Source organism: Ursus americanus, chromosome 34 (assembly GCF_024610735.1).
Source record: "Ursus americanus isolate L20-20 chromosome 34, mUrsAme1.1.p, whole genome shotgun sequence".
NCBI lineage: Eukaryota > Metazoa > Chordata > Mammalia > Carnivora > Ursidae > Ursus > Ursus americanus.
In genome coordinates, this window is record NC_142160.1 from 11,106,934 (window position 1) to 11,116,714 (window position 9,781).

The window sequence follows — 9,781 nt, forward strand, 5'->3', positions numbered from 1 at the left end:
AAAAATGGACATTAAACTTTTGCTATTACCTCTTATTTTCATTCTCTAATACTCCACGGGTTTTCTGGTCTTCCTTGCGTCTTTTTAAAATGGGATGTAATTGACCTAGAACATTCTATGAGCTTCAGGTGGTCAGCCTAATGATTCCATATTTGTCTGTATTGTAGAGTGACGACCACCATACGGCTAGTTAACATCCGTCAGCGCACATCATTATGGGATTGTTTTTCTTGGGATGAAAACTTCTAGGGTTTACTCTCTTAGTGACTTTCAAATAGGGAATACAGTATTATTAACTGTAGTCACCAAGCTGTATATGATTACATCTCCCAGGACTTATTTATCTTATAACCAGAAGTCTGGTCAAAAGGATCAAGTTTCTGTGTATTTTGAACTATCCTTTTATTACTGATAATTTATTATCTAGATTATTCCTGTGTGTGTGTAGTTTTCTATGAACACAGGCAGAATATCTTGAGGTTTCTTTGTTGGTTTGCTCTGGAGGGTCTCTCACTCACAGGACAGAAACCCCAGTGCCCGGCCTGAAGCCCGTGTTCGAGCAGCATTTGTTGACTGACTGTATTTAGGAAGGGTCTCTCTGGGATTCATCCTGCTTTGTCTTTGAGCCGTGATGTTGTTCGCTTTCCTGGAAAAAATTAATTCAGCCCTTCAAATATTTATTTAACAAATAGGGAGTTTCTACCATGAATCAGACGTTAGGGAAACCCAGGCAAGAAATTTTGTCATGTACTAATGTAAGAAACCGTGGAGTTGTCCTGAGTCCCTAGTTGTGTTTTTTCTTTCGTTGAGGTGAAGGTCATGTAACATGAGTGGAACCACTTGGAAGTGTACCGTTGGGTGGCACTTGGTACCGTGGCAGTACTGTCCAGCCTCCACCGCCATCTGGCTCTGCAGCAAGTTCATCACCTCCAGGGAGACCTACACCCACTCAGCAGTCACTCCGAGCTCCCCTCCCCCCAGCCCCCCACTAATCTGCTTTCTGTCTGTGGATTATTGCTTGCTTTTTGGCTAGTGGATTTCAAGGAAATGAGGGTGTTGCATTTTATACGTTGTCACTTGCCTAGGAAACTCTGGGCCCTCCATCAGCTGAGATTATTTCCCCCAATTCTGGGCCAGGAGACTGTGGTGGAGGGGTGAGGGGTCTTCTGCTCTGTCGGCGGATAACTGTCCCGAGGCAAAGGCCGTCACACAGAAGCAAGCGCCGTCAGACGCGCAGTCTGCCCAGTGTGCTTCCTGATGCCATGATGCTTCTCCTAGGATGGTCGGTCCTGATGTCATCCCCCTCCCGCATATCTACGGAGCACGAATCAAAGGTGTGGAAGTGTTCTGCCCCCTGGACCCCCCGCCTCCCTATGAAGCTGTGGTGCGCCAGACAGACCAGGAGCAGGTACGGTCCGCAGTTTCCCGTTGGTACGCTGACCGCTGGCAGGTAACTCAGCCTGGCGTGCAGAGAACAGTGGGAGACTGGGCCCTGAACATCCTTCTAAGTTCAGTGGCGTCTGGGTGGGGGACGAGCTGAATATCAACGAATAACCCTCTTTTCTTCTGTGATGTAGGGGTCTTCATTCCACATGCCAGAAGGATCGGAAGGTGCCACGAGCCCCTTGGAACCGATCTGCATGCCAGCGACTCAAGGTAATAAATACTTGATTGCTGCCCAAACTCAGGGTTCAGTCGAGTAAGAGATCATGAAATAATGACCTATATGATATTTTGTTGGAGGTCAGAAATCTTGAAGCCAGGGGTTCAAATTACATCCTTCTTGGGGCACCCAGGTGGCTCCGTGGGTTAAGCACCTGCCTTAGGCTCAGGTCATGATCCCAGGGTCCTGAGATCAAGCCCTGCATCGGGTGCCCTCCTCATCGGGGAGTCTGCTTCTCCCTCTGCCCCTCCCCCTGCTCATGATCTCTCTCTTTCTCTCAAATAAATACATAAATAAAATCTTTTTAAAAAATTACATCCTTCTTTCCAGGTGTAAGTAGGAGATACTATACGAACAGAAATAAAGATAGCCTCAGGATCTTTGATGAGTCACCAGGCTCTTCTCAGGGACCTGTGAAATGGATTGGAGAGTTTAATCTGGCATTCCTGTGTTCTTCCACCTAAGATTTTCTTTCTCCTGTTATAATAAGATGGGCTCTTTTAAGGGGAGAAAAGGAGTGTCTCTGGCAGGATGATTTGCTGTGAGATTGTGCTGCCGTTTATAACCTCAGGTCCAGGTCGTGCTGCCTTCTCCAGTAGTGAATGCTGATTTTCCGTCCTGCCTCAAAATACAAGAGTCAGTTTACAGTTATCCTTGTCATTTAAGGGAACATGATTGCAGCTCTCTGTCCTCTTTGGAGAGGTTTTAAATGGCCCAGAGAACTGTCCACCAGCACAAAATGGCAGGGGTGATAAATAATGTATCAACTCTCCAGCTATTTTCCTGGCGGGTGATTTTTCAGCAGCACCATTTGAAACGAGTTTCTGTTCTGTTCACCTTCCATCTTAGAATAACAAAGCAGTGCTCTCTTCTCTAAATATGTTTGTCATTCTCCCATTTCTTAAGAAAGTTTCCCGGACCACACTTAGGCTCACCGATGACGTGATGGGGTTGTCCTGAGCAGAAGTCATCCATTTCTTGAGTGGTTCTCCCCATCCACTCGGCAGTCACGGGCACTTTGTAATGGCCGTCAGGCCTGCACCCTGAGCTGTGCGGATGCCTCCGGTGCCTGCGTCAGGCCGGCAGCCCTCAGGGAAGTCACCTGACCTGGGCAGGTGTTTTTCCACCCACCCAGGCTCACTCACCTTGCATTGTCAGAAACGGGGAAGCGGCTAGAAGCTTTCTAGTGCCGCACCAGGACGCTTCCCTGGAGAAGATTCTGAGCACTTGCAGAAAACAACAATAACAACAACAACAAAAAAACCCTGACATTTTAGCAAGGCCTCTTGATTTTATACTTGGACTTACGGTTTTTGTTGGCTTGTTCTGGGTGTGGAGGGGTGGTTTGGAGAGTCAGCGTTTCCCACGGTGCTGGGAAAAAAACCCCCACGGGCCAGCAGCCTAAGCCAATGTGGGTAATTGTGTTCCCCTGCCCCTGAAGGTTCCGGCTCACAGGCGCTTCCTGCCCAACATTTTGAAGGCAGCAGCTGGTGAAATAATCTATGTTTCTCTCTTTAAAAAAAAAAAATCAGGTGAGGACATTCCTAACACACCTGGAGAAGAGAGCACGTCCATGTCAACTCCCGATGCAAACCAGCTACCTCCCACGAGGAGCCGGAGAGTCTTCCCACCCCTGAGGACAAGATCGCGGAGCGACCCTGTGCTCCATCATTCCGCGGAGAGAGGTGATGTCACGCCCCAGGCTCCTTGCACAGCACCCTGCGTGTTTGCCCAAAGGCGCCAGGCGAAAGCGGTGGCTCTGGCCGCCCGCCGCCCTGCAGCTTGAGAGATGTCTCGAGAGAGGTTAAGAGGTCTTGGGAAAATAAGATATTCTACACGCACATTAGGAATATTCATCTGCCACATTTCTTAAGGCTGGTAGAGTTTTTTCTTTTGAAGTCATTGTCAGCAAAAGCATTTGGTTGCACATGATAGAGTTGTAGATAGGACATGAAGAAAATGCAAACGTTGTTCTGATTTCTGGGTGCTTGCAGTCTTATGGAAATAGACGTTCTCAAGGAAAAAGTTAAAGGGGTGTATTTTTTTTAACCTCCTCTCTTATGTTCTAAGTTTTCCTTTTTTTTTTTTTTTTTTTTTACTGTGTATGGGTAGGTGAGTTATTTAAATCTGACCTGTTTTAAGAACTTTAGATAGAGTGAAACTCACACTCTCATTCTCTCCCTGTCTGTGTGGAGTTTGTTATAGATGTCATTTGAATAATTTTAAATATAACAAATTTTAAAGACTTAAAATACATTGAGTCCTTTTTCTGAATATGCGAATACCTGAACATCTCCAAATAGCTTTTCATTGTGGAAAACCGTAAAAAATAAAATAAAGAAAGGGAGAAAATGAAAATCTTTAATCCCGCCAGCACAGGCTTCTTCCGGTGACCTCTTCTAACAAGCACCTCTGGCCTCCTCAAGCTCTGTGCAAATACGACTTTGCCAACGCTCTCACCCTGCTCTTTCTGGGGCCCCGTGTCACCCCCTTGCAGTCTTGGTTCTGTCCCTCTGACGGCCTGTGTTGTTTGCTGCAGCTCTAGACTGACCGTGTGGGAGCCAGAGAGAACACTCCTCTTGTCTTCTGAGCGGGGAGGAGTCCCACCGTCTGGGCCTGAGCGTCTCTGCAAACCCATAGGCCAGCAGCCTGGCCCCTCAGCTCCCCAGGCCCATTTCACAGCGGGTCTCTACCCAACCTGGCAAGTCTGAGGACTCGAGCTGGCGATCTGCCAGCCTCAACAGGAACTTGGCTCTCTGCACAGCTTAGTGAGATCCTTCCAGATCTGCGGTGCCGCAGGGGGGAGGAGACTTGTTTACCTGTTGGCGTCCTCCGCTGTAGAAGGACCAGATTGCCTTCTAACGACTGAGTGTAGCCCCTGACTGTCTTTGCACACGAGTGTCTGTAGGGAGCATCTCGGGAAAACTCCGGCTCTCTGTGACATGCACGTGGCAGCCTGGAGGGGGGCCGCTCACCCCAGTTTAGAGTGCCTACCTTTCTCCAGAGGAAAAGGAGTGCTCCCCTTCCTCCACCTGTCCTCCCACCCTCCACTTCCTTTCTTTCTTGACTATCAGATTCCTGCTTGTCAGGTCTTCACAGACTGAGTCTCCAAGGTCGTGTACACTGAAGGCTGCTGGCTGGCTTATGACCACGTCGAGACCGGGCCCGCGTTCCCCTTCACCCACTTGGTGGTGTAGTCATGTGCTGCTGGTCCTTAAACCCTCCTGATGGAGGTAGTTGTGGAAATCAGAGCCTGTGGCAGTGGATTTCCCAGGCCGCTCTTGACTTCTGGAATGACGTGTGGTTTTTCCGCACCTAGATTTTCCTTTCTGTTAATAGTCAGCCCTAGAGCTGCCTCACAGCCATGGTGTGAGCGTGGAAAAGTCGGCACCATGCCCTGAGGATGTTCAGGACAAAGGTACCGTCAAAGCGAGCATAGCACCCCGTTCATCCCGCAGTCCTGTCTCTCTCAGCCTCTCTGAGTGGCTCCTTCATCCGTTGCCGTTGGAGCATTCTCTCATCAGGTCAACCATCTTTTCTGTGCTCGCCCACCCATCCCCACACATCGGCCATTACCCCACGGCACTGTTGCTCCGTTCTCGATGCTCTTCCCTACCATGTCTCTCCCTGCGCGATTGTGTTTTACGTGGCACACTACAACGTTCGGGGAACACATCCTGTTGGAACTTGAGGGAATGAGCTTGTGTCATTGTTTTTCGGTTTTGTTTTTGCTTCCCCCTTTCCTTCTGCAAGATGAAAAGCAAGATTTGCATGGTCGTTGGCATTTGCAACATGTTTCCACGCCGCGCTCAGCGGCCCGTGCTGTCCCGGGTACGGGCCGTGCTCCCAGGGGCGTGGCCAACGGGCACGTGTTGTTTGTCTCCGCCCACAGCTGCCCCGGTGCTCAGCTGCGAAGCCGCGACGCAGACCGAGGGAAGACCGGACCTGGCCACGGTGACCTTGAGGAGAGGTCTGAGGAGCGGAGCTTCGCGATGCCGGCCTCGGTCCCTGATAGATTACAAGTCCTACATGGACACCAAGCTGCTGGTGGCGAGGTTCCTGGAGCAGTCGTCCTGCAGTATGACCCCGGACATCCACGAGCTTGTGGAGAACATTAAATCCGTTCTCAAGTCCGATGAGGAGCACATGGAGGAGGCCATCACGAGTGCCAGTTTCCTAGAACAGGTAGTTTTATGACTCATCTCGGACATGAGTCACAGAACTTGTTTCCATAGCAGCTGAAGCGGCTTCTCTGATTTCCTGTCCGAGGAGCAGTAAGTTCATGGTCACCATATCAAGGAAATTGGGGTGAGGAGGTCTGGGGAGGGAGGGAGAGGAAGCTGGGGCACTTTCTTTTCAGGCGTGATGACTTTTCCACAAGCTTCCTGGCCCAGGGAGAGAGACCGATTTTTCCGGAATGTGGGACACGCCTGGGAAAAGAAAGTGGTGCTGCTTGGGAATAAAGGCAAGGGGTCCGGGCAGCGTGGGGCGCCGTCAGCACTCCATTTGCCAAGTTGGGTCTCCCTGGATAGGGCGTGGTTTCTCAGCCCTCTGGCAATGATGGATGTACAGGAATTTTCATATTGGCAGGATTCTGGAAGCTGTTCACATTCCCATGAAATGGTGGTCTAAGCCAATACGACTTACAGGAATAAATATCTTTTCTCCATAGATGATAGATGAAAAAGTACAGTCCCCTCATCTGAAGTCACCCAGTGGAAAGATAAAATCGGGCATGTAACATAATCCATTTGGGTGTCAGTTTTTTCATTTTTATTTATTTTTTAAAATATTTTATTATTTATTTGAGAGAGAGAGTGCGAGTGCACAAGGGTGGGGGGAGGGCAGAGGGAGAAGCAGGTTCCCCGCCAAGCAGGGAGCCCAATGTGAGACTCGATCATGACCTGAGCCGAAGGCAGATGCTTACCCGACTGAGCCACCCAGGCGCCCCAGTTTTCTCATTTTTAAAGTGAAGTGTTGGACTAGGTGGTCTCAACACCTGTGTGTCTGATTGGGATTTCCTTCTGGTGAGAACTGGGGATGGGAAACAGCTGTAATTACCCACCTCTTTTAAAAACTGCGACCTGAGATACCTGGGTGGCTCACTCGGTTCAGTGTCCAACTCTTGATTTCAGCTCAGGTCATGATCTCAGCGTCCTGGGATCAAGCCCTGCGTAGGGCTCCATACTCAGCTCGGAGTCTGCTTGAGACTCTCCTTCTTCCTCTCCCTCTGCCTGTCCCCTCGTGCTCTCTCTCTCAAATAAATAAATAAATCTGAAAAAAATAAAAATGCTGTTAGTTTTTAGGCATTTGCTTTGTTGCCCCTTGGATGTGCGGTAGCTGTTGTGACCTCAGAGCACAGTGGCTCACAAGTGTTACCTGTCCGTGTCTGTGCAGTAAGTGCCCAACACACACACAGGGCTACGGGGTCCTAGGTGAGTTAAGGCAGATTGAGTAAGCCCCTTTTCACTTTCCTTTCCCTTTTCCTTTCTACCTGCCGGACTCTTCTGACAGAAGCCAGAAGCCACTTTCTCTCCCAGCCCCTCAGGGGACTCAGGGGAGCAGAGAGCACTCTGATTGCTCGCATGAAGAGGTACATGAACCTCGGCCCCTCTTGTTGTCTGCTTTCTAAAAGAGCGGTCAGCCGGTGGTCTCAGGTCATGCTCTAGTTAGCATCTGCGTAGGGGAGACATTTACATCCTCCTAACCCTGGTCTACGCCAGAAGTCGTTCCCTGCCGCCTTCCTTCCGTCTGGCCCCAATAGCTCAATACACAAGCAAGTCTTTGGAGCCACTTGTCGAAGGCTGCCAAGCTCTCGTGAGGTAAGAGTCAGACTGTCTGCCAAGCCATTGGTCTGGACCTTCTGCTCAGTCTTCCCTGGAAAATAGCTTTGGGGGAAAATGCACAAGCACTTACAGCTCAACAGACGCTCTCACCGCAGATGTCTGTTGGGTGTTTGTGCCGAGTCCGGGTAAAGCTTCAGGTACTGGGATTGCTGCAGTGGAGGCTGGGCCATCTGCTGGGCCTCCCAGCCGCGGACTCCAGTGGCGAGGCTTCCCAGGGCCACACCCTCCCCAGACAGAAGGAGGGAGAGACAAGCGGAAGGAGAGCTTTTATTCAAAACCACTTACCCTAACTTACATGTCACAGCAATTGACATCTCTGAATGTTGGGATTTTTTTTTGACCAGGAAACAAGAACAGGGCTTTAAAGACAACTATAATAACAGTGTGTTAGCAAAATGTAACGTCCCATCTTTTGGAGGGATTAACCTTCTGAGGACTTTAAAATCTCGGAATGGTACAAACTCAACAAAAAGTCAGCGCCGTGCTTGTTCTGTGATGTCAGGTGGTCGTGGAGCGCCTGGGCTTTTCTCAAGGTGCTAACAGTGTAAGAGGTCCTCTAGCCACAACTGTGCAACTTCTGGAAATTGTACGTACTGGACAGTTCTCCCCTCCTCAGTCCCAGCTGGATGAGGAGTTTTCCATATGTTTGCCATTTTACAAAGTAAGTGATATTATTACTATATTTCAAGTTACATGTGTGCTACATCGTAAAATAGATCTAGCAGTAGAACCATTCTTATGCATTTTTTTTTTTTTACAAATAAACTGGCCGAGTTTTTATGTTGTTTATTATGTTTTGTTATTGAAGAGTTATCAGATCAGTCGGAAGCATCATGTGTTTTGGATGACATTTTATAAACCCATTAGCTGGTCAGAATGCCAGACGGGTGGTTATCAACTTTTCAAGAACATCAGTCTCACTTGGGTTCCTGTTAGAAATAGATGTTCTGGCCCCGCCTGTCACAGTTGCTGTGGGGGACCCGGGAATGCACGGAACCAGCTCCCCCTCCATAAATGTGCAGACCCCGTGAGAACCACTGTCTCAGACTCCAGGGAAACTGGATAAAAATGACAAGAAGAATGTTAAGTGTAAAGCAAGAACTTGCTATGGATGAATCAGGGGATTGAAGAGGCAGGTCGGCAGCTGAAACGATAGAAAATTTGGGGAATTTCTTAGGAACATTAGGAAAGAGGCAATCTGTAGAAAATATCTCTGGTATTCCAGGTGAGTTCCACTTTGGGAAAACATCCTATTTTCTTTCCCAATGCGACGAAGCTAAGCAGTGCATGGATGGATAGAGGGGGCAGGTCGGAGGACCCCAGCCTAACGTCTCCCCCACCCTCTTATTCTCCCCAAGATAATGGCCCCGTTGCAGCCCAGCACTGCCCGGGCCCACGTGCCGCCCTCTCGGAGACAGCCTGGCTTCCTGCACCTGCGGAGCTGCGGGGACCTGAGCACCTTCGTCCCGGCGGGGAGGCCCCGAGCCGAGAGGAGACCCCCGCGAGCAGAGGCTGAGCGGCCCCACAGCCTCATCGGCGTCATCCGAGAGACCGTCCTGTGAACCTCTGGGGCCAGCCCCCCCACCCTGCATTGGTCTGAGGGGGGCAGGAAGGAAGATGCACCCGGAAGGCGGAATAATCCCTCCTGACCTTGGAGTGCCCTCTGGGAACTCCTCAGAAGGGGGGGCAGGCACTCTGGAGGACATTTGTTCCCACCCTCTGGCTCCTCATTCTGCTGACTGAGGACATTCAGGGGTGGGCAGGCGGGTTCTTCCAGGCCCATCTGGCTTTCGGATGCAGTGATCTGGAGACCGTGGAGGCAGCCTCCCTCGAGCCTCTGTCAGGTCACGGGGGCAGAAACTGGGCTAACGATTCTACGCCCACCTCCCTCCCCGTGGCCCTCCTGCTCCCTGAGTTCCTCCCTCCGTGGAAGGACAGAACTGCTGGGCTGCTATTTCTAGCTCCTGCAGCCTTTCGCTGCTTGCTGAGGAGCAGTGGGCACAGAAGCAGGATGACTACCCCCGATGTTCTGCACTCGTCAAGCTTCATTTTAGGTCACCCCCAAATCACAGTCTCTTTAGGAAAAACGGGAAACTCGTTCAGTGACAAATGGTCATGCAAAATGTTTAGGGAGAAATTCTTGTTGATTCCATTTATTCGTGCTTGCAAAGCTAGAGGTGGCTAAGGCCCAACCAAGAATAAAAATGTGTACTTTGGACCTCTGGGCTCCGTGTACAGCATGCGTGTGGGCATAGGTGGCCAGGCCTTTCCT

The 9,781-nt window shown here is 50.1% G+C and overlaps 1 protein-coding gene across 2 annotated transcripts in view; it reads left to right on the plus strand.

Annotated features, from left to right (window-relative positions):
• Nucleotides 1-9,727, plus strand: part of ENTREP1 (endosomal transmembrane epsin interactor 1) — a 60,112-nt gene extending 50,385 nt beyond the window's left edge. For both annotated transcript variants that reach the window (XM_045772436.2, XM_045772435.2), the window contains 5 exons: nucleotides 1,279-1,408; nucleotides 1,578-1,656; nucleotides 3,196-3,348; nucleotides 5,556-5,848; nucleotides 8,868-9,727. In XM_045772436.2, the coding sequence (XP_045628392.2) occupies nucleotides 1,279-1,408; nucleotides 1,578-1,656; nucleotides 3,196-3,348; nucleotides 5,556-5,848; nucleotides 8,868-9,071 (859 nt within the window). In that variant the 3' untranslated portion in view covers nucleotides 9,072-9,727. The remainder of the gene's footprint in view (nucleotides 1-1,278; nucleotides 1,409-1,577; nucleotides 1,657-3,195; nucleotides 3,349-5,555; nucleotides 5,849-8,867) is intronic.
• Nucleotides 9,728-9,781: the final 54 nt, after the last annotated feature.